This window comes from Calliphora vicina, unplaced genomic scaffold (genome assembly GCF_958450345.1).
Source record: "Calliphora vicina unplaced genomic scaffold, idCalVici1.1 scaffold_85, whole genome shotgun sequence".
In the NCBI taxonomy this organism is placed as follows: domain Eukaryota; kingdom Metazoa; phylum Arthropoda; class Insecta; order Diptera; family Calliphoridae; genus Calliphora; species Calliphora vicina.
Window position 1 is genome coordinate 13,447 of NW_027052562.1, and position 24,913 is coordinate 38,359.

Genomic DNA, 24,913 nt, shown 5'->3' on the forward strand with positions numbered 1-24,913 from the left:
AAATTTTTTTATATTTGGATGGCATGAGATTGTAGCTTTCTATCAAAGTATAACTTAAGTAGGTAGCGTAAACAGTACCCGATATATATGCGGGTATATGCGGGTATATAGGAAATTTTTCGAAAAATGTCCCAAAATTACCCCAGTTTTTAACGACTTCATATAAATCGCAATTTTAAAAGGCCCTAAAGAGCTAGGAAGCTAAATTTTTTTATATTTGGATGGCATGAGATTGTAGCTTTCTATCAAAGTATAACTTAAGTAGCTAGCATAAACAGTACCCGATATATATGCGGGTATATTTAGATGGCATGAGATTGTAGCTTTCTAACAAGGTATAACTTAAGTAGCTAGCATAAACAGTACCCGATATATATGCGGGTATATGCGGGTATATCGGACAATTTTTCGAAAAATGTCCCAAAATTACCCCAATTTTTAACGACTTCATATAAATCGCAATTTTAAAAGGCCCTAAAGAGCTAGGAAGCTAAATTTTTTTATATTTGGATGGCATGAGATTGTAGCTTTCTATCAAAGTATAACTTAAGTAGCTAGCATAAACAGTACCCGATATATATGCGGGTATATCGGACATTTTTCGAAAAATGTCCCAAAATTACCCAGTTTTTAACGACTTCATATAAATCGCAATTCTAAAGGCCCCTAAAGTGCTAGGAAGCTAATTTTTTTATATTTGGATTGCATGAGATTGTAGCTTTCTAACAAGGTATAACTTAAGTAGCTGGCATAAACAGTACCCGATATATATGCGGGTATATGCGGGTATATCGGACAATTTTTCGAAAAATGTCCCAAAATTACCCCAATTTTTAACGACTTCATATAAATCGAAATTTTAAAAGGCCCTAAAGAGCTAGGAAGCTAAATTTTTTTATATTTGGATGGCATGAGATTGTAGCTTTCTATCAAAGTATAACTTAAGTAGCTAGCATAAACAGTACCCGATATATATGCGGGTATATCGGACATTTTTCGAAAAATGTCCCAAAATTACCCAGTTTTTAACGACTTCATATAGGAGCTAGGAAACTAAATTTTTTTATATTTAGATGGCATGAGATTGTAGCTTTCTAACAAGGTATAACTTAAGTAGCTAGCATAAACAGTACCCGATATATATGCGGGTATATCGGACATTTTTCGAAAAATGTCCCAAAATTACCCAGTTTTTAACGACTTCATATAGGAGCTAGGAAAATAAATTTTTTTATATTTAGATGGCATGAGATTGTAGCTTTCTAACAAGGTATAACTTAAGTAGCTAGCATAAATAGTACCCGATATATATGCGGGTATATCGGACATTTTTCGAAAAATGTCCCAAAATTACCCCAGTTTTTAACGACTTCATATAAATCGCAATTTTAAAAGGCCCTAAAGAGCTAGGAAGCTAAATTTTTTTATATTTGGATTGCATGAGATTGTAGCTTTCTAACAAGGTATAACTTAAGTAGCTAGCGTAAACAGTACCCGATATATATGCGGGTATATCGGACATTTTTCGAAAAATGTCCCAAAATTATACAGTTTTTAACGGCTTCATATAAATCGCAATTTTAAAAGGCCCTAAAGAGCTAGAAGCTAAATTTTTTTATATTTGGATGGCATGAGATTGTAGCTTTCTATCAAAGTATAACTTAAGTAGGTAGCGTAAACAGTACCCGATATATATGCGGGTATATGCGGGTATATAGGAAATTTTTCGAAAAATGTCCCAAAATTACCCCAGTTTTTAACGACTTCATATAAATCGCAATTTTAAAAGGCCCTAAAGAGCTAGGAAGCTAAATTTTTTTATATTTGGATGGCATGAGATTGTAGCTTTCTATCAAAGTATAACTTAAGTAGCTAGCATAAACAGTACCCGATATATATGCGGGTATATCGGACATTTTTCGAAAAATGTCCCAAAATTACCCCAGTTTTTAACGACTTCATATAAATCGCAATTATGAAGGCCCCTAAAGTGCTAGGAAGCTAATTTTTTTATATTTGGATTGCATGAGATTATAGCTTTCTAACAAGGTATAACTTAAGTAGCTAGCATAAACAGTACCCGATATATATGCGGGTATATGCGGGTATATCGGACATTTTTCGAAAAATGTCCAAAAATTACCCCAGTTTTTAACGACTTCATATAAATCGCAATTATGAAGGCCCCTAAAGCGCTAGGAAGCTAAATTTTTTCATATTTGGATTGCATGAGATTGTAGCTTTCTAACAAGGTATAACTTAAGTAGCTAGCATAAACAGTACCCGATACATATGCGGGTATATCGGACATTTTTCGAAAAATGTCCCAAAATTACCCCAGTTTTTAACGACTTCATATAAATCGCAATTATAAAGGCCCCTAAAGTGCTAGGAAGCTAATTTTTTCATATTTGGATTGCATGAGATTGTAGCTTTCTAACAAGGTATAACCTAAGTAGCTAGCATAAACAGTACCCGATATATATGCGGGTATATCGGACATTTTTCGAAAAATGTCCCAAAATTACCCAGTTTTTAACGACTTCATATAGGAGCTAGGAAACTAAATTTTTTTATATTTAGATGGCATGAGATTGTAGCTTTCTAACAAGGTATAACTTAAGTAGCTAGCATAAATAGTACCCGATATATATGCGGGTATATCGGACATTTTTCGAAAAATGTCCCAAAATTACCCCAGTTTTTAACGACTTCATATAAATCGCAATTTTAAAAGGCCCTAAAGAGCTAGGAAGCTAAATTTTTTTATATTTGGATTGCATGAGATTGTAGCTTTCTAACAAGGTATAACTTAAGTAGCTGGCATAAACAGTACCCGATATATATGCGGGTATATCGGACATTTTTCGAAAAATGTCCCAAAATTACCCCAGTTTTTAACGACTTCATATAAATCGCAATTTTAAAAGGCCCTAAAGAGCTAGGAAGCTAAATTTTTTTATATTTGGATGGCATGAGATTGTAGCTTTCTATCAAAGTATAACTTAAGTAGCTAGCATAAACAGTACCCGATATATATGCGGGTATATCGGACATTTTTCGAAAAATGTCCCAAAATTACCCTGTTTTTAACGACTTCATATAAATCGCAATTCTAAAGGCCCCTAAAGTGCTAGGAAGCTAATTTTTTTATATTTGGATTGCATGAGATTGTAGCTTTCTAACAAGGTATAACTTAAGTAGCTGGCATAAACAGTACCCGATATATATGCGGGTATATGCGGGTATATCGGACAATTTTTCGAAAAATGTCCCAAAATTACCCCAATTTTTAACGACTTCATATAAATCGCAATTTTAAAAGGCCCTAAAGAGCTAGGAAGCTAAATTTTTTTATATTTGGATGGCATGAGATTGTAGCTTTCTATCAAAGTATAACTTAAGTAGCTAGCATAAACAGTACCCGATATATATGCGGGTATATCGGACATTTTTCGAAAAATGTCCCAAAATTACCCAGTTTTTAACGACTTCATATAGGAGCTAGGAAACTAAATTTTTTTATATTTAGATGGCATGAGATTGTAGCTTTCTAACAAGGTATAACTTAAGTAGCTAGCATAAACAGTACCCGATATATATGCGGGTATATCGGACATTTTTCGAAAAATGTCCCAAAATTACCCAGTTTTTAACGACTTCATATAGGAGCTAGGAAAATAAATTTTTTTATATTTAGATGGCATGAGATTGTAGCTTTCTAACAAGGTATAACTTAAGTAGCTAGCATAAATAGTACCCGATATATATGCGGGTATATCGGACATTTTTCGAAAAATGTCCCAAAATTACCCCAGTTTTTAACGACTTCATATAAATCGCAATTTTAAAAGGCCCTAAAGAGCTAGGAAGCTAAATTTTTTTATATTTGGATTGCATGAGATTGTAGCTTTCTAACAAGGTATAACTTAAGTAGCTAGCGTAAACAGTACCCGATATATATGCGGGTATATCGGACATTTTTCGAAAAATGTCCCAAAATTATACAGTTTTTAACGGCTTCATATAAATCGCAATTTTAAAAGGCCCTAAAGAGCTAGAAGCTAAATTTTTTTATATTTGGATGGCATGAGATTGTAGCTTTCTATCAAAGTATAACTTAAGTAGGTAGCGTAAACAGTACCCGATATATATGCGGGTATATGCGGGTATATAGGAAATTTTTCGAAAAATGTCCCAAAATTACCCCAGTTTTTAACGACTTCATATAAATCGCAATTTTAAAAGGCCCTAAAGAGCTAGGAAGCTAAATTTTTTTATATTTGGATGGCATGAGATTGTAGCTTTCTATCAAAGTATAACTTAAGTAGCTAGCATAAACAGTACCCGATATATATGCGGGTATATCGGACATTTTTCGAAAAATGTCCCAAAATTACCCCAGTTTTTAACGACTTCATATAAATCGCAATTATGAAGGCCCCTAAAGTGCTAGGAAGCTAATTTTTTTATATTTGGATTGCATGAGATTGTAGCTTTCTAACAAGGTATAACTTAAGTAGCTAGCATAAACAGTACCCGATATATATGCGGGTATATGCGGGTATATCGGACATTTTTCGAAAAATGTCCAAAAATTACCCCAGTTTTTAACGACTTCATATAAATCGCAATTATGAAGGCCCCTAAAGCGCTAGGAAGCTAAATTTTTTCATATTTGGATTGCATGAGATTGTAGCTTTCTAACAAGGTATAACTTAAGTAGCTAGCATAAACAGTACCCGATACATATGCGGGTATATCGGACATTTTTCGAAAAATGTCCCAAAATTACCCCAGTTTTTAACGACTTCATATAAATCGCAATTATAAAGGCCCCTAAAGTGCTAGGAAGCTAATTTTTTCATATTTGGATTGCATGAGATTGTAGCTTTCTAACAAGGTATAACTTAAGTAGCTAGCATAAACAGTACCCGATATATATGCGGGTATATCGGACATTTTTCGAAAAATGTCCCAAAATTACCCAGTTTTTAACGACTTCATATAGGAGCTAGGAAACTAAATTTTTTTATATTTAGATGGCATGAGATTGTAGCTTTCTAACAAGGTATAACTTAAGTAGCTAGCATAAATAGTACCCGATATATATGCGGGTATATCGGACATTTTTCGAAAAATGTCCCAAAATTACCCCAGTTTTTAACGACTTCATATAAATCGCAATTTTAAAAGGCCCTAAAGAGCTAGGAAGCTAAATTTTTTTATATTTGGATTGCATGAGATTGTAGCTTTCTAACAAGGTATAACTTAAGTAGCTAACATAAACAGTACCCGATATATATGCGGGTATATCGGACATTTTTCGAAAAATGTCCCAAAATTACCCCAGTTTTTAACGACTTCATATAAATCGCAATTTTAAAAGGCCCTAAAGAGCTAGGAAGCTAAATTTTTTTATATTTGGATTGCATGAGATTGTAGCTTTCTAACAAGGTATAACTTAAGTAGCTAGCGTAAACAGTACCCGATATATATGCGGGTATATCGGACATTTTTCGAAAAATGTCCCAAAATTATACAGTTTTTAACAGCTTCATATAAATCGCAATTTTAAAAGGCCCTAAAGAGCTAGGAAGCTAATTTTTTTATATTTGGATGGCATGAGATTGTAGCTTTCTATCGAAGTATAACTTAAGTAGCTAGCATAAACAGTACGCGATATATATGCGGGTATACCGGACATTTTTCGAAAAATGTCCCAAAATTACCCCAGTTTTTAACGACTTCATATAAATCGCAATTTTAAAAGGCCCTAAAGAGCTAGGAAGCTAAATTTTTTTATATTTAGATGGCATGAGATTGTAGCTTTCTAACAAGGTATAACTTAAGTAGCTAGCATAAACAGTACCCGATATATATGCGGGTATATGCGGGTATATCGGAAATTTTTCGAAAAATGTCCCAAAATTACCCCAGTTTTTAACGACTTCATATAAATCGCAATTCTAAAGGCCCCTAAAGCGCTAGGAAGCTAAATTTTTTTATATTTGGATGGCATGAGATTGTAGCTTTCTATCAAAGTATAACTTAAGTAGCTAGCATAAACAGTACCCGATATATATGCGGGTATATCGGACATTTTTCGAAAAATGTCCCAAAATTACCCAGTTTTTAACGACTTCATATAAATCGCAATTCTAAAGGCCCCTAAAGTGCTAGGAAGCTAATTTTTTTATATTTGGATTGCATGAGATTGTAGCTTTCTAATAAGGTATATCGGACATTTTTCGAAAAATGTCCCAAAATTACCCCAGTTTTTAACGACTTCATATAAATCGCAATTTTAAAAGGCCCTAAAGAGCTAGGAAGCTAAATTTTTTTATATTTGGATTGCATGAGATTGTAGCTTTCTAACAAGGTATAACTTAAGTAGCTAACATAAACAGTACCCGATATATATGCGGGTATATCGGACATTTTTCGAAAAATGTCCCAAAATTACCCCAGTTTTTAACGACTTCATATAAATCGCAATTTTAAAAGGCCCTAAAGAGCTAGGAAGCTAAATTTTTTTATATTTGGATGGCATGAGATTGTAGCTTTCTATCGAAGTATAACTTAAGTAGCTAGCATAAACAGTACGCGATATATATGCGGGTATACCGGACATTTTTCGAAAAATGTCCCAAAATTACCCCAGTTTTTAACGACTTCATATAAATCGGAATTCTAAAGGCCCCTAAAGTGCTAGGAAGCTAATTTTTTTATATTTGGATTGCATGAGATTGTAGCTTTCTAACAAGGTATAACTTAAGTAGCTAGCGTAAACAGTACCCGATATATATGCGGGTATATCGGACATTTTTCGAAAAATGTCCCAAAATTATACAGTTTTTAACAGCTTCATATAAATCGCAATTTTAAAAGGCCCTAAAGAGCTAGGAAGCTAATTTTTTTATATTTGGATGGCATGAGATTGTAGCTTTCTATCGAAGTATAACTTAAGTAGCTAGCATAAACAGTACGCGATATATATGCGGGTATACCGGACATTTTTCGAAAAATGTCCCAAAATTACCCCAGTTTTTAACGACTTCATATAAATCGCAATTTTAAAAGGCCCTAAAGAGCTAGGAAGCTAAATTTTTTTATATTTAGATGGCATGAGATTGTAGCTTTCTAACAAGGTATAACTTAAGTAGCTAGCATAAACAGTACCCGATATATATGCGGGTATATGCGGGTATATCGGAAATTTTTCGAAAAATGTCCCAAAATTACCCCAGTTTTTAACGACTTCATATAAATCGCAATTCTAAAGGCCCCTAAAGCTCTAGGAAGCTAATTTTTTTATATTTGGATTGCATGAGATTGTAGCTTTCTAACAAGGTATAACTTAAGTAGCTGGCATAAACAGTACCCGATATATATGCGGGTATATGCGGGTATATCGGACAATTTTTCGAAAAATGTCCCAAAATTACCCCAATTTTTAACGACTTCATATAAATCGCAATTTTAAAAGGCCCTAAAGAGCTAGGAAGCTAAATTTTTTTATATTTGGATGGCATGAGATTGTAGCTTTCTATCAAAGTATAACTTAAGTAGCTAGCATAAACAGTACCCGATATATATGCGGGTATATCGGACATTTTTCGAAAAATGTCCCAAAATTACCCAGTTTTTAACGACTTCATATAAATCGGAATTCTAAAGGCCCCTAAAGTGCTAGAAAGCTAATTTTTTTATATTTGGATTGCATGAGATTGTAGCTTTCTAACAAGGTATAACTTAAGTAGCTGGCATAAACAGTACCCGATATATATGCGGGTATATGCGGGTATATCGGACAATTTTTCGAAAAATGTCCCAAAATTACCCCAATTTTTAACGACTTCATATAAATCGCAATTTTAAAAGGCCCTAAAGAGCTAGGAAGCTAAATTTTTTTTTTTGCGATTATAAGGAAATCGGACGAAGAGAGGATATTAAGGACAATGAACGTTTATCACAATAAGATACAATTTACAATAGAACGCGAGAAGAATATGTCAATACCGTATCTGGACATCAATATCATCAAGGATAATGGAAGAATAAGGACAAATTGGTACACGAAACCCACATCTTCAGGTAGAATGGTTAACTTCAACTCTACACAACCATTGAAAATGAAGATAAGTACAGCGACGAATTTAATAAGGAAAGTATTACAGATAAGTGATGTTGAATACAGGAAAACCAATATTAATAGAATAAGAAAAATACTTACAAAGAATAGTTACCCAACATATATGACGAACAATTTAATCAACAAAGTACTAAAATATGAAAAACAGCAGAAAAATCCAAACACTGAGGAGGAAAAAGTTTTTTACAGTGTACCATTTATTCCCAAACTAACGGAGACAAAAACAATGAAGAGAATGATCACAGAGAAAACAACAACAATAGCTTACAAATCAAATATGACACTGAGGCATCTATTTACAAACAACAAAACAAAAATTGACAAACTTAAGAGTGATAATGTGGTCTATGAGATAAAATGTGACGGTAATGAAAGGGAGAGATGTAACTTGGTTTACATTGTTACGACAAAGAGAATGTTGGGGACGAGAGTTAATGAACACAAAACAGATATTGAAAAAGGAAAAATAACGACGGCATTATCTCTGCACGTAAAGGAGTGCAATCATAAGATGGATTTTGACAATATTAAGATATTGGACAGAGAACAAAAAGAGAACAAACGATACACTCTTGAAAGCTTAAGAATACAACAAAAAATACACAATACAATGAACACGAAAGAGGACAAGGATAACACAAAACTGCAATATTCCGCTGCAATATTTAATTATTAAATCAGTTGAAGTTCTGTGATATTAGTATTAAGTTTGACTTATAGTATATGTTTGTGTTGTAATGATTATTTATTTATTTATTAATTCTGTGTCGTGAAGTCCAGTTTTTTAAATAATAAGTTAATTGACAATGTAAACAATAGAATTTCGTAAGTTGAACTGTGATATCTTAAGTTTTTCAATGATTTATAATAAAATATTTATATGTTTTTGTCGCTAGAATTCAAACAATAAAAGAAAACCCCTGAAGAAGTTTGAAACAAACAAACGAAACGTTGGGTAAATAATAATAAAAATGAAAATACTTTGATTTTTATTTACACATTTGGTAACAAATGATTGACCATAAATAGCCCGTAAGATTGGAATCTTAAAAACTAAAATTGTCAACATCATTGGTCATAAATAGAAAACTAGAAAATTAACTATCGGAGGGCCCGCCGAAGAGAGGAGGTGAAACGAAAAATAACATCATGACGACAAAAATAAGTATGGAAAGTTTCTTCGAGAAAATTAGGAACAAATACAACATTCATACTAGCAGCTTACTGAAGAAATATAGCAGAGAGATGGAGAGATTGGCTAAATTGATGGAGAGAACAACATTTTTACAAGAATGCAGACACATGGGAATCATACCAACACATGTAAGAAACAGTACAAGAACATTAAAACAATTAGTTACAACAAAAACATCACGGATAGACATAGAGAAAATAGAGACAAACTTACACGCAAAGTTATTGAACATAGAGATAAAAGATACACATACAAACACAACATATACAAGATCAGAGATCAGAAAGATTGAAAAGGAGATGAAAAATACACTTGACAAAATGGAACTTACGAAATTCAAGAACCAACAGTGGGATAAATTTTACAATATCAGATCGAGGATAAAACTTACACATTCAATGAAGATGACGAAATTGAAACACGAGAAGTTTGAGAAACTGAACCTCGTATACAATGACGACTGGTTTATTAACCACACGAGTATAGAGTTTGAAATGGAACATAAATGGTTATTATCACTGGGGAACAAGTTTGCAATACCAGTAGATAGAAAGAATTTCACACCTATACCGCTTATAGCTGACATGGAACAATGGGTTCAGGGTATAAAAGATGATACAGAAAAGGACATAACGCGATCGAAAATAGCGAACAGAATTGCATACTTCAAAAGGAATCTTAGGAATACGGAGAAAGATAAATTTATACTGAGTATATACGAGGTCACCAGGAACTTCATTAAGAAACACGAGAAGGACATAATTATAACTACGGCAGACAAGGGGAATAAAACTGTGATATTATATAGGAGAGATTATATGGAGAAAATGTACCAATTATTAGATGACAAGAGCACATACAGGAAAATTGAAATTGACCCAACAACTAGTCTTCAGAAAAGGAACAATAACTTAATTACACAATTGGGAAAAGATGGGTACATTACCAGATACGAGAAATTCAACATGACGACACAAGCGGCAGCAGCACCTGAGTTATATGGACTGCCAAAGATACACAAAGACGGAATACCACTTCGACCGATATCTGCATCCATGAAGGTACCGTGTTACAGTCTTTCGAAGTATATTGGAACAATTTTGAGGAATATTGTGTCGCCCAAATACAATATACAAAATTCAGTAGAATTAAAACGAAAACTGGAAAGCGTCTCATTGGAAAATGACGATATTATGGTCTCTTTCGACGTGGTATCATTATTCACTAATATACCGATTCACTTGGCTATAAGGAATATACTTGACAAATGGAAAACACTTAAAGAACACACGGCAATACCAAGGCAAACATTTTTGAAAATTCTTCAGTTTTGTTTAACTGATAATAACTATCTCACTTTTGACAATAAATTTTACCATCAAACATATGGTATGCCAATGGGAAACCCCCTATCGCCAACAATTGCAAATATTGTACTTGACACACTACTGGACGATGTAATTGACGAATTAAGGGCTAATAATATAGAGATTAAGTTTATCACTAAGTATGTGGATGACTTGTTTGCGATTATAAGGAAATCGGACGAAGAGAAGATATTAAAAACAATGAACGTTTATCACAATAAGATACAATTTACAATAGAACGCGAGAAGAATATGTCAATACCGTATCTGGACATCAATATCATCAAGGATAATGGAAGAATAAGGACAAATTGGTACACGAAACCCACATCTTCAGGTAGAATGGTTAACTTCAACTCTACACAACCATTGAAAATGAAGATAAGTACAGCGACGAATTTAATAAGGAAAGTATTACAGATAAGTGATGTTGAATACAGGAAAACCAATATTAATAGAATAAGAAAAATACTTACAAAGAATAGTTACCCAACATATATGACGAACAATTTAATCAACAAAGTACTAAAATATGAAAAACAGCAGAAAAATCCAAACACTGAGGAGGAAAAAGTTTTTTACAGTGTACCATTTATTCCCAAACTAACGGAGACAAAAACAATGAAGAGAATGATCACAGAGAAAACAACAACAATAGCTTACAAATCAAATATGACACTGAGGCATCTATTTACAAACAACAAAACAAAAATTGACAAACTTAAGAGTGATAATGTGGTCTATGAGATAAAATGTGACGGTAATGAAAGGGAGAGATGTAACTTGGTTTACATTGGTACGACAAAGAGAATGTTGGGGACGAGAGTTAATGAACACAAAACAGATATTGAAAAAGGAAAAATAACGACGGCATTATCTCTGCACGTAAAGGAGTGCAATCATAAGATGGATTTTGACAATATTAAGATATTGGACAGAGAACAAAAAGAGAACAAACGATACACTCTTGAAAGCTTAAGAATACAACAAAAAATACACAATACAATGAACACGAAAGAGGACAAGGATAACACAAAACTGCAATATTCCGCTGCAATATTTAATTATTAAATCAGTTGAAGTTCTGTGATATTAGTATTAAGTTTGACTTATAGTATATGTTTGTGTTGTAATGATTATTTATTTATTTATTAATTCTGTGTCGTGAAGTCCAGTTTTTTAAATAATAAGTTAATTGACAATGTAAACAATAGAATTTCGTAAGTTGAACTGTGATATCTTAAGTTTTTCAATGATTTATAATAAAATATTTATATGTTTTTGTCGCTAGAATTCAAACAATAAAAGAAAACCCCTGAAGAAGTTTGAAACAAACAAACGAAACGTTGGGTAAATAATAATAAAAATGAAAATACTTTGATTTTTATTTACACATTTGGTAACAAATGATTGACCATAAATAGCCCGTAAGATTGGAATCTTAAAAACTAAAATTTTTTTATATTTGGATGGCATGAGATTGTAGCTTTCTATCAAAGTATAACTTAAGTAGCTAGCATAAACAGTACCCGATATATATGCGGGTATATCGGACATTTTTCGAAAAATGTCCCAAAATTACCCAGTTTTTAACGACTTCATATAGGAGCTAGGAAACTAAATTTTTTTATATTTAGATGGCATGAGATTGTAGCTTTCTAACAAGGTATAACTTAAGTAGCTAGCATAAACAGTACCCGATATATATGCGGGTATATCGGACATTTTTCGAAAAATGTCCCAAAATTACCCAGTTTTTAACGACTTCATATAGGAGCTAGGAAAATAAATTTTTTTATATTTAGATGGCATGAGATTGTAGCTTTCTAACAAGGTATAACTTAAGTAGCTAGCATAAATAGTACCCGATATATATGCGGGTATATCGGACATTTTTCGAAAAATGTCCCAAAATTACCCCAGTTTTTAACGACTTCATATAAATCGCAATTTTAAAAGGCCCTAAAGAGCTAGGGAGCTAAATTTTTTTATATTTGGATTGCATGAGATTGTAGCTTTCTAACAAGGTATAACTTAAGTAGCTAGCGTAAACAGTACCCGTTATATATGCGGGTATATCGGACATTTTTCGAAAAATGTCCCAAAATTATACAGTTTTTAACGGCTTCATATAAATCGCAATTTTAAAAGGCCCTAAAGAGCTAGAAGCTAAATTTTTTTATATTTGGATGGCATGAGATTGTAGCTTTCTATCAAAGTATAACTTAAGTAGCTAGCGTAAACAGTACCCGATATATATGCGGGTATATCGGAAATTTTTCGAAAAATGTCCCAAAATTACCCCAGTTTTTAACGACTTCATATAAATCGCAATTCTAAAGGCCCCTAAAGTGCTAGGAAACTAAATTTTTTTATATTTAGATGGCATGAGATTGTAGCTTTCTAACAAGGTATAACTTAAGTAGCTAGCATAAATAGTACCCGATATATATGCGGGTATATCGGACATTTTTCGAAAAATGTCCCAAAATTACCCCAGTTTTTAACGGCTTCATATAAATCGCAATTTTAAAAGGCCCTAAAGAGCTAGGAAGCTAAATTTTTTTATATTTAGATGGCATGAGATTGTAGCTTTCTAACAAGGTATAACTTAAGTAGCTAGCATAAATAGTACCCGATATATATGCGGGTATACCGGACATTTTTCGAAAAATGTCCCAAAATTACCCCAGTTTTTAACGACTTCATATAAATCGCAATTCTAAAGGCCCCTAAAGAGCTAGAAAGCTAAATTTTTTTATATTTAGATGGCATGAGATTGTAGCTTTCTAACAAGGTATAACTTAAGTAGCTAGCATAAACAGTACCCGATATATATGCGGGTATATCGGACATTTTTCGAAAAATGTCCCAAAATTACCCCAGTTTTTAACGACTTCATATAAATCGCAATTATAAAGGCCCCTGGGAATCATACCAACACATGTAAGAAACAGTACAAGAACATTAAAACAATTAGTTACAACAAAAATATCACGGATAGACATAGAGAAAATAGAGACAAACTTACACGCAAAGTTATTGAACATAGAGATAAAAGATACACATACAAACACAACATATACAAGATCAGAGATCAGAAAGATTGAAAAGGAGATGAAAAATACACTTGACAAAATGGAACTTACGAAATTCAAGAACCAACAGTGGGATAAATTTTACAATATCAGATCGAGGATAAAACTTACACATTCAATGAAGATGACGAAATTGAAACACGAGAAGTTTGAGAAACTGAACCTCGTATACAATGACGACTGGTTTATTAACCACACGAGTATAGAGTTTGAAATGGAACATAAATGGTTATTATCACTGGGGAACAAGTTTGCAATACCAGTAGATAGAAAGAATTTCACACCTATACCGCTTATAGCTGACATGGAACAATGGGTTCAGGGTATAAAAGATGATACAGAAAAGGACATAACGCGATCGAAAATAGCGAACAGAATTGCATACTTCAAAAGGAATCTTAGGAATACGGAGAAAGATAAATTTATACTGAGTATATACGAGGTCACCAGGAACTTCATTAAGAAACACGAGAAGGACATAATTATAACTACGGCAGACAAGGGGAATAAAACTGTGATATTATATAGGAGAGATTATATGGAGAAAATGTACCAATTATTAGATGACAAGAGCACATACAGGAAAATTGAAATTGACCCAACAACTAGTCTTCAGAAAAGGAACAATAACTTAATTACACAATTGGGAAAAGATGGGTACATTACCAGATACGAGAAATTCAACATGACGACACAAGCGGCAGCAGCACCTGAGTTATATGGACTGCCAAAGATACACAAAGACGGAATACCACTTCGACCGATATCTGCATCCATGAAGGTACCGTGTTACAGTCTTTCGAAGTATATTGGAACAATTTTGAGGAATATTGTGTCGCCCAAATACAATATACAAAATTCAGTAGAATTAAAACGAAAACTGGAAAGCGTCTCATTGGAAAATGACGATATTATGGTCTCTTTCGACGTGGTATCATTATTCACTAATATACCGATTCACTTGGCTATAAGGAATATACTTGACAAATGGAAAACACTTAAGGAACACACGGCAATACCAAGGCAAACATTTTTGAAAATTCTTCAGTTTTGTTTAACTGATAATAACTATCTCACTTTTGACAATAAATTTTACCATCAAACATATGGTATGCCAATGGGAAACCCCCTATCGCCAACAATTGCAAATATTGTACTTGACACACTACTGGACGATGTAATTGACGAATTAAGGGCTAATAATATAGAGATTAAGTTTATCACTAAGTATGTGGATGACTTGTTTGCGATTATAAGGAAATCGGACGAAGAGAAGATATTAAAAACAATGAACGTTTATCACAATAAGATACAATTTACAATAGAACGCGAGAAGAATATGTCAATACCGTATCTGGACATCAATATCATCAAGGATAATGGAAGAATAAGGACAAATTGGTACACGAAACCCACATCTTCAGGTAGAATGGTTAACTTCAACTCTACACAACCATTGAAAATGAAGATAAGTACAGCGACGAATTTAATAAGGAAAGTATTACAGATAAGTGATGTTGAATACAGGAAAACCAATATTAATAGAATAAGAAAAATACTTACAAAGAATAGTTACCCAACATATATGACGAACAATTTAATCAACAAAGTACTAAAATATGAAAAACAGCAGAAAAATCCAAACACTGAGGAGGAAAAAGTTTTTTACAGTGTACCATTTATTCCCAAACTAACGGAGACAAAAACAATGAAGAGAATGATCACAGAGAAAACAACAACAATAGCTTACAAATCAAATATGACACTGAGGCATCTATTTACAAACAACAAAACAAAAATTGACAAACTTAAGAGTGATAATGTGGTCTATGAGATAAAATGTGACGGTAATGAAAGGGAGAGATGTAACTTGGTTTACATTGGTACGACAAAGAGAATGTTGGGGACGAGAGTTAATGAACACAAAACAGATATTGAAAAAGGAAAAATAACGACGGCATTATCTCTGCACGTAAAGGAGTGCAATCATAAGATGGATTTTGACAATATTAAGATATTGGACAGAGAACAAAAAGAGAACAAACGATACACTCTTGAAAGCTTAAGAATACAACAAAAAATACACAATACAATGAACACGAAAGAGGACAAGGATAACACAAAACTGCAATATTCCGCTGCAATATTTAATTATTAAATCAGTTGAAGTTCTGTGATATTAGTATTAAGTTTGACTTATAGTATATGTTTGTGTTGTAATGATTATTTATTTATTTATTAATTCTGTGTCGTGAAGTCCAGTTTTTTAAATAATAAGTTAATTGACAATGTAAACAATAGAATTTCGTAAGTTGAACAGTGATATCTTAAGTTTTTCAATGATTTATAATAAAATATTTATATGTTTTTGTCGCTAGAATTCAAACAATAAAAGAAAACCCCTGAAGAAGTTTGAAACAAACAAACGAAACGTTGGGTAAATAATAATAAAAATGAAAATACTTTGATTTTTATTTACACATTTGGTAACAAATGATTGACCATAAATAGCCCGTAAGATTGGAATCTTAAAAACTAAAATTTTTTTATATTTGGATGGCATGAGATTGTAGCTTTCTATCAAAGTATAACTTAAGTAGCTAGCATAAACAGTACCCGATATATATGCGGGTATATCGGACATTTTTCGAAAAATGTCCCAAAATTACCCAGTTTTTAACGACTTCATATAGGAGCTAGGAAACTAAATTTTTTTATATTTAGATGGCATGAGATTGTAGCTTTCTAACAAGGTATAACTTAAGTAGCTAGCATAAACAGTACCCGATATATATGCGGGTATATCGGACATTTTTCGAAAAATGTCCCAAAATTACCCAGTTTTTAACGACTTCATATAGGAGCTAGGAAAATAAATTTTTTTATATTTAGATGGCATGAGATTGTAGCTTTCTAACAAGGTATAACTTAAGTAGCTAGCATAAATAGTACCCGATATATATGCGGGTATATCGGACATTTTTCGAAAAATGTCCCAAAATTACCCCAGTTTTTAACGACTTCATATAAATCGCAATTTTAAAAGGCCCTAAAGAGCTAGGAAGCTAAATTTTTTTATATTTGGATTGCATGAGATTGTAGCTTTCTAACAAGGTATAACTTAAGTAGCTAGCGTAAACAGTACCCGATATATATGCGGGTATATCGGACATTTTTCGAAAAATGTCCCAAAATTATACAGTTTTTAACGGCTTCATATAAATCGCAATTTTAAAAGGCCCTAAAGAGCTAGAAGCTAAATTTTTTTATATTTGGATGGCATGAGATTGTAGCTTTCTATCAAAGTATAACTTAAGTAGCTAGCGTAAACAGTACCCGATATATATGCGGGTATATGCGGGTATATCGGAAATTTTTCGAAAAATGTCCCAAAATTACCCCAGTTTTTAACGACTTCATATAAATCGCAATTCTAAAGGCCCCTAAAGTGCTAGGAAACTAAATTTTTTTATATTTAGATGGCATGAGATTGTAGCTTTCTAACAAGGTATAACTTAAGTAGCTAGCATAAATAGTACCCGATATATATGCGGGTATATCGGACATTTTTCGAAAAATGTCCCAAAATTACCCCAGTTTTTAACGGCTTCATATAAATCGCAATTTTAAAAGGCCCTAAAGAGCTAGGAAGCTAAATTTTTTTATATTTAGATGGCATGAGATTGTAGCTTTCTAACAAGGTATAACTTAAGTAGCTAGCATAAATAGTACCCGATATATATGCGGGTATACCGGACATTTTTCGAAAAATGTCCCAAAATTACCCCAGTTTTTAACGACTTCATATAAATCGCAATTCTAAAGGCCCCTAAAGAGCTAGAAAGCTAAATTTTTTTATATTTAGATGGCATGAGATTGTAGCTTTCTAACAAGGTATAACTTAAGTAGCTAGCATAAACAGTACCCGATATATATGCGGGTATATCGGACATTTTTCGAAAAATGTCCCAAAATTACCCCAGTTTTTAACGACTTCATATAAATCGCAATTATAAAGGCCCCTGGGAATCATACCAACACATGTAAGAAACAGTACAAGAACATTAAAACAATTAGTTACAACAAAAATATCACGGATAGACATAGAGAAAATAGAGACAAACTTACACGCAAAGTTATTGAACATAGAGATAAAAGATACACATACAAACACAACATATACAAGATCAGAGATCAGAAAGATTGAAAAGGAGATGAAAAATACACTTGACAAAATGGAACTTACGAAATTCAAGAACCAACAGTGGGATAAATTTTACAATATCAGATCGAGGATAAAACTTACACATTCAATGAAGATGACGAAATTGAAACACGAGAAGTTTGAGAAACTGAACCTCGTATACAATGACGACTGGTTTATTAACCACACGAGTATAGAGTTTGAAATGGAACATAAATGGTTATTATCACTGGGGAACAAGTTTGCAATACCAGTAGATAGAAAGAATTTCACACCTATACCGCTTATAGCTGACATGGAACAATGGGTTCAGGGTATAAAAGATGATACAGAAAAGGACATAACGCGATCGAAAATAGCGAACAGAATTGCATACTTCAAAAGGAATCTTAGGAATACGGAGAAAGATAAATTTATACTGAGTATATACGAGGTCACCAGGAACTTCATTAAGAAACACGAGAAGGACATAATTATAACTACGGCAGACAAGGGGAATAAAACTGTGATATTATATAGGAGAGATTATATGGAGAAAATGTACCAATTATTAGATGACAAGAGCACATACAGGAAAATTGAAATTGACCCAACAACTAGTCTTCAGAAAAGGAACAATAACTTAATTACACAATTGGGAAAAGATGGGTACATTACCAGATACGAGAAATTCAACATGACGACACAAGCGGCAGCAGCACCTGAGTTATATGGACTGCCAAAGATACACAAAGACGGAATACCACTTCGACCGATATCTGCATCCATGAAGGTACCGTGTTACAGTCTTTCGAAGTATATTGGAACAATTTTGAGGAATATTGTGTCGCCCAAATACAATATACAAAATTCAGTAGAATTAAAACGAAAACTGGAAAGCGTCTCATTGGAAAATGACGATATTATGGTCTCTTTCGACGTGGTATCATTATTCACTAATATACCGATTCACTTGGCTATAAGGAATATACTTGACAAATGGAAAACACTTAAGGAACACACGGCAATACCAAGGCAAACATTTTTGAAAATTCTTCAGTTTTGTTTAACTGATAATAACTATCTCACTTTTGACAATAAATTTTACCATCAAACATATGGTATGCCAATGGGAAACCCCCTATCGCCAACAATTGCAAATATTGTACTTGACACACTACTGGACGATGTAATTGACGAATTAAGGGCTAATAATATAGAGATTAAGTTTATCACTAAGTATGTGGATGACTTGTTTGCGATTATAAGGAAATCGGACGAAGAGAAGATATTAAAAACAATGAACGTTTATCACAATAAGATACAATTTACAATAGAACGCGAGAAGAATATGTCAATACCGTATCTGGACATCAATATCATCAAGGATAATGGAAGAATAAGGACAAATTGGTACACGAAACCCACATCTTCAGGTAGAATGGTTAACTTCAACTCTACACAACCATTGAAAATGAAGATAAGTACAGCGACGAATTTAATAAGGAAAGTATTACAGATAAGTGATGTTGAATACAGGAAAACCAATATTAATAGAATAAGAAAAATACTTACAAAGAATAGTTACCCAACATATATGACGAACAATTTAATCAACAAAGTACTAAAATATGAAAAACAGCAGAAAAATCCAAACACTGAGGAGGAAAAAGTTTTTTACAGTGTACCATTTATTCCCAAACTAACGGAGACAAAAACAATGAAGAGAATGATCACAGAGAAAACAACAACAATAGCTTACAAATCAAATATGACACTGAGGCATCTATTTACAAACAACAAAACAAAAATTGACAAACTTAAGAGTGATAATGTGGTCTATGAGATAAAATGTGACGGTAATGAAAGGGAGAGATGTAACTTGGTTTACATTGGTACGACAAAGAGAATGTTGGGGACGAGAGTTAATGAACACAAAACAGATATTGAAAAAGGAAAAATAACGACGGCATTATCTCTGCACGTAAAGGAGTGCAATCATAAGATGGATTTTGACAATATTAAGATATTGGACAGAGAACAAAAAGAGAACAAACGATACACTCTTGAAAGCTTAAGAATACAACAAAAAATACACAATACAATGAACACGAAAGAGGACAAGGATAACACAAAACTGCAATATTCCGCTGCAATATTTAATTATTAAATCAGTTGAAGTTCTGTGATATTAGTATTAAGTTTGACTTATAGTATATGTTTGTGTTGTAATGATTATTTATTTATTTATTAATTCTGTGTCGTGAAGTCCAGTTTTTTAAATAATAAGTTAATTGACAATGTAAACAATAGAATTTCGTAAGTTGAACTGTGATATCTTAAGTTTTTCAATGATTTATAATAAAATATTTATATGTTTTTGTCGCTAGAATTCAAACAATAAAAGAAAACCCCTGAAGAAGTTTGAAACAAACAAACGAAACGTTGGGTAAATAATAATAAAAATGAAAATACTTTGATTTTTATTTACACATTTGGTAACAAATGATTGACCATAAATAGCCCGTAAGATTGGAATCTTAAAAACTAAAATTTTTTTATATTTGGATGGCATGAGATTGTAGCTTTCTATCAAAGTATAACTTAAGTAGCTAGCATAAACAGTACCCGATATATATGCGGGTATATCGGACATTTTTCGAAAAATGTCCCAAAATTACCCAGTTTTTAACGACTTCATATAGGAGCTAGGAAACTAAATTTTTTTATATTTAGATGGCATGAGATTGTAGCTTTCTAACAAGGTATAACTTAAGTAGCTAGCATAAACAGTACCCGATATATATGCGGGTATATCGGACATTTTTCGAAAAATGTCCCAAAATTACCCAGTTTTTAACGACTTCATATAGGAGCTAGGAAAATAAATTTTTTTATATTTAGATGGCATGAGATTGTAGCTTTCTAACAAGGTATAACTTAAGTAGCTAGCATAAATAGTACCCGATATATATGCGGGTATATCGGACATTTTTCGAAAAATGTCCCAAAATTACCCCAGTTTTTAACGACTTCATATAAATCGCAATTTTAAAAGGCCCTAAAGAGCTAGGAAGCTAAATTTTTTTATATTTGGATTGCATGAGATTGTAGCTTTCTAACAAGGTATAACTTAAGTAGCTAGCGTAAACAGTACCCGATATATATGCGGGTATATCGGACATTTTTCGAAAAATGTCCCAAAATTATACAGTTTTTAACGGCTTCATATAAATCGCAATTTTAAAAGGCCCTAAAGAGCTAGAAGCTAAATTTTTTTATATTTGGATGGCATGAGATTGTAGCTTTCTATCAAAGTATAACTTAAGTAGCTAGCGTAAACAGTACCCGATATATATGCGGGTATATGCGGGTATATCGGAAATTTTTCGAAAAATGTCCCAAAATTACCCCAGTTTTTAACGACTTCATATAAATCGCAATTCTAAAGGCCCCTAAAGTGCTAGGAAACTAAATTTTTTTATATTTAGATGGCATGAGATTGTAGCTTTCTAACAAGGTATAACTTAAGTAGCTAGCATAAATAGTACCCGATATATATGCGGGTATATCGGACATTTTTCGAAAAATGTCCCAAAATTATACAGTTTTTAACGGCTTCATATAAATCGCAATTTTAAAAGGCCCTAAAGAGCTAGAAGCTAAATTTTTTTATATTTGGATGGCATGAGATTGTAGCTTTCTATCAAAGTATAACTTAAGTAGCTAGCGTAAACAGTACCCGATATATATGCGGGTATATGCGGGTATATCGGAAATTTTTCGAAAAATGTCCCAAAATTACCCCAGTTTTTAACGACTTCATATAAATCGCAATTCTAAAGGCCCCTAAAGTGCTAGGAAACTAAATTTTTTTATATTTAGATGGCATGAGATTGTAGCTTTCTAACAAGGTATAACTTAAGTAGCTAGCATAAATAGTACCCGATATATATGCGGGTATATCGGACATTTTTCGAAAAATGTCCCAAAATTACCCCAGTTTTTAACGGCTTCATATAAATCGCAATTTTAAAAGGCCCTAAAGAGCTAGGAAGCTAAATTTTTTTATATTTAGATGGCATGAGATTGTAGCTTTCTAACAAGGTATAACTTAAGTAGCTAGCATAAATAGTACCCGATATATATGCGGGTATACCGGACATTTTTCGAAAAATGTCCCAAAATTACCCCAGTTTTTAACGACTTCATATAAATCGCAATTCTAAAGGCCCCTAAAGAGCTAGAAAGCTAAATTTTTTTATATTTAGATGGCATGAGATTGTAGCTTTCTAACAAGGTATAACTTAAGTAGCTAGCATAAACAGTACCCGATATATATGCGGGTATATCGGACATTTTTCGAAAAATGTCCCAAAATTACCCCAGTTTTTAACGACTTCATATAAATCGCAATTATAAAGGCCCCTAAAGTGCTAGGAAGCTAATTTTATCATATTTGGATTGCATGAGATTTTAGCTTTCTAACAAGGTATAACTTAAGTAGCTAGCATAAACAGTACCCGATATATATGCGGGTATATCGGACATTTTTCGAAAAATGTCCCAAAATTACCCAGTTTTTAACGACTTTATATAGGAGCTAGGAAAATAAATTTTTTTATATTTAGATGGCATGAGATTGTAGCTTTCTAACAAGGTATAACTTAAGTAGCTAGCATAAATAGTACCCGATATATATGCGGGTATATCGGACATTTTTCGAAAAATGTCCCAAAATTACCCCAGTTTTTAACGACTTCATATAAATCGCAATTTTAAAAGGCCCTAAAGAGCTAGGAAGCTAAATTTTTTTATATTTGGATTGCATGAGATTGTAGCTTTCTAACAAGGTATAACTTAAGTAGCTAGCGTAAACAGTACCCGATATATATGCGGGTATATCGGACATTTTTCGAAAAATGTCCCAAAATTATACAGTTTTTAACGGCTTCATATAAATCGCAATTTTAAAAGGCCCTAAAGAGCTAGAAGCTAAATTTTTTTATATTTGGATGGCATGAGATTGTAGCTTTCTATCAAAGTATAACTTAAGTAGCTAGCGTAAACAGTACCCGATATATATGCGGGTATATCGGAAATGTTTCGAAAAATGTCCCAAAATTACCCCAGTTTTTAACGACTTCATATAAATCGCAATTCTAAAGGCCCCTAAAGTGCTAGGAAGCTAATTTTTTTATATTTGGATTGCATGAGATTGTAGCTTTATAACAAGGTATAACTTAAGTAGCTGGCATAAACAGTACCCGATATATATGCGGGTATATCGGACAATTTTTCGAAAAATGTCCCAAAATTACCCCAATTTTTAACGACTTCATATAAATCGCAATTTTAAAAGGCCCTAAAGAGCTAGGAAGCTAAATTTTTTTATATTTGGATTGCATGAGATTGTAGCTTTCTAGCAAGGTATAACTTAAGTAGCTAGCATAAACAGTACCCGATATATATGCGGGTATATCGGACATTTTTCGAAAAATGTCCCAAAATTACCCCAGTTTTTAACGACTTCATATAAATCGCAATTCTAAAGGCCCTTAAAGAGCTAGAAAGCTAAATTTTTTTATATTTAGATGGCATGAGATTGTAGCTTTCTAACAAGGTATAACTTAAGTAGCTAGCATAAACAGTACCCGATATATATGCGGGTATATCGGACATTTTTCGAAAAATATCCCAAAATTACCCCAGTTTTTAACGACTTCATATAAATCGCAATTATAAAGGCCCCTAAAGTGCTAGGAAGCTAATTTTTTCATATTTGGATTGCATGAGATTGTAGCTTTCTAGCAAGGTATAACTTAAGTAGCTAGCATAAACAGTACCCGATATATATGCGGGTATATCGGACATTTTTCGAAAAATGTCCCAAAATTACCCAGTTTTTGACGACTTCATATAGGAGCTAGGAAACTAAATTTTTTTATATTTGGATTGCATGAGATCGTAGCTTTCTAACAAGGTATAACTTAAGTAGCTATCATAAACAGTACCCGATATATATGCGGGTATATCGGACATTTTTCGAAAAATGTCCCAAAATTACCCCAGTTTTTAACGACTTCATATAAATCGCAATTTTAAAAGGCCCTAAAGAGCTAGGAAGCTAAATTTTTTTATATTTAGATGGCATGAGATTGTAGCTTTCTAACAAGGTATAACTTAAGTAGCTAGCATAAATAGTACCCGATATATATGCGGGTATACCGGACAATTTTCGAAAAATGTCCCAAAATTACCCCAGTTTTTAATGACTTCATATACCGGACAATTTTCGAAAAATGTCCCAAAATTACCCCAGTTTTTAATGACTTCATATAAATCGCAATTTTAAAAGGCCCTAAAGAGCTAGGAAGCTAAATTTTTTTATATTTAGATGGCATGAGATTGTAGCTTTCTAACAAGGTATAACTTAAGTAGCTATCATAAATAGTACCCGATATATATGCGGGTATATCGGAAATTTTTCGAAAAATGTCCCAAAATTACCCCAGTTTTTAACGACTTCATATAAATCGCAATTCTAAAGGCCCCTAAAGAGCTAGAAAGCTAATTTTTTTATATTTGGATGGCATGATATTGTAGCTTTCTAACAAAGTATAACTTAAGTAGCTAGCATAAACAGTACCCGATATATATGCGGGTATACCGGACATTTTTCGAAAAATGTCCCAAAATTACCCCAGTTTTTAACGACTTCATATAAATCGCAATTCTAAAGGCCCTTAAAGAGCTAGAAAGCTAAATTTTTTTATATTTAGATGGCATGAGATTGTAGCTTTCTAACAAGGTATAACCTAAGTAGCTAGCATAAACAGTACCCGATATATATGCGGGTATATCGGACATTTTTCGAAAAATGTCCCAAAATTACCCCAGTTTTTAACGACTTCA

At 32.8% G+C, this 24,913-nt stretch overlaps 3 protein-coding genes across 3 annotated transcripts; all 3 read left to right on the forward strand.

Annotated features, from left to right (window-relative positions):
• The first annotated feature begins 9,304 nt into the window (after window positions 1–9,304).
• Window positions 9,305–11,788, forward strand: LOC135962995 (uncharacterized). Its single transcript, XM_065514782.1, has one exon. The coding sequence runs from the start codon at window positions 9,305–9,307 to the stop codon at window positions 11,786–11,788; it is 2,484 nt and encodes an 827-aa protein (XP_065370854.1).
• A 2,712-nt stretch (window positions 11,789–14,500) lies between these two features.
• Window positions 14,501–15,973, forward strand: LOC135962997 (uncharacterized). The gene has a single exon (XM_065514783.1). It carries the CDS (start codon window positions 14,501–14,503, stop codon window positions 15,971–15,973), a length of 1,473 nt encoding a protein of 490 aa, XP_065370855.1.
• Window positions 15,974–18,695: 2,722 nt separating this feature from the next.
• Window positions 18,696–20,168, forward strand: LOC135962998 (uncharacterized). The gene has a single exon (XM_065514784.1). It carries the CDS (start codon window positions 18,696–18,698, stop codon window positions 20,166–20,168), a length of 1,473 nt encoding a protein of 490 aa, XP_065370856.1.
• Window positions 20,169–24,913: the final 4,745 nt, after the last annotated feature.

Excerpts from the sequence above, each read along its gene's own strand:
- LOC135962995 (XM_065514782.1), top strand. The coding sequence starts at position 9,305 with ATGACGACAAAAATAAGTATGGAAAGTTTCTTCGAGAAAATTAGGAAC.
- LOC135962997 (XM_065514783.1), top strand. The coding sequence starts at position 14,501 with ATGACGACACAAGCGGCAGCAGCACCTGAGTTATATGGACTGCCAAAG.
- LOC135962998 (XM_065514784.1), top strand. The coding sequence starts at position 18,696 with ATGACGACACAAGCGGCAGCAGCACCTGAGTTATATGGACTGCCAAAG.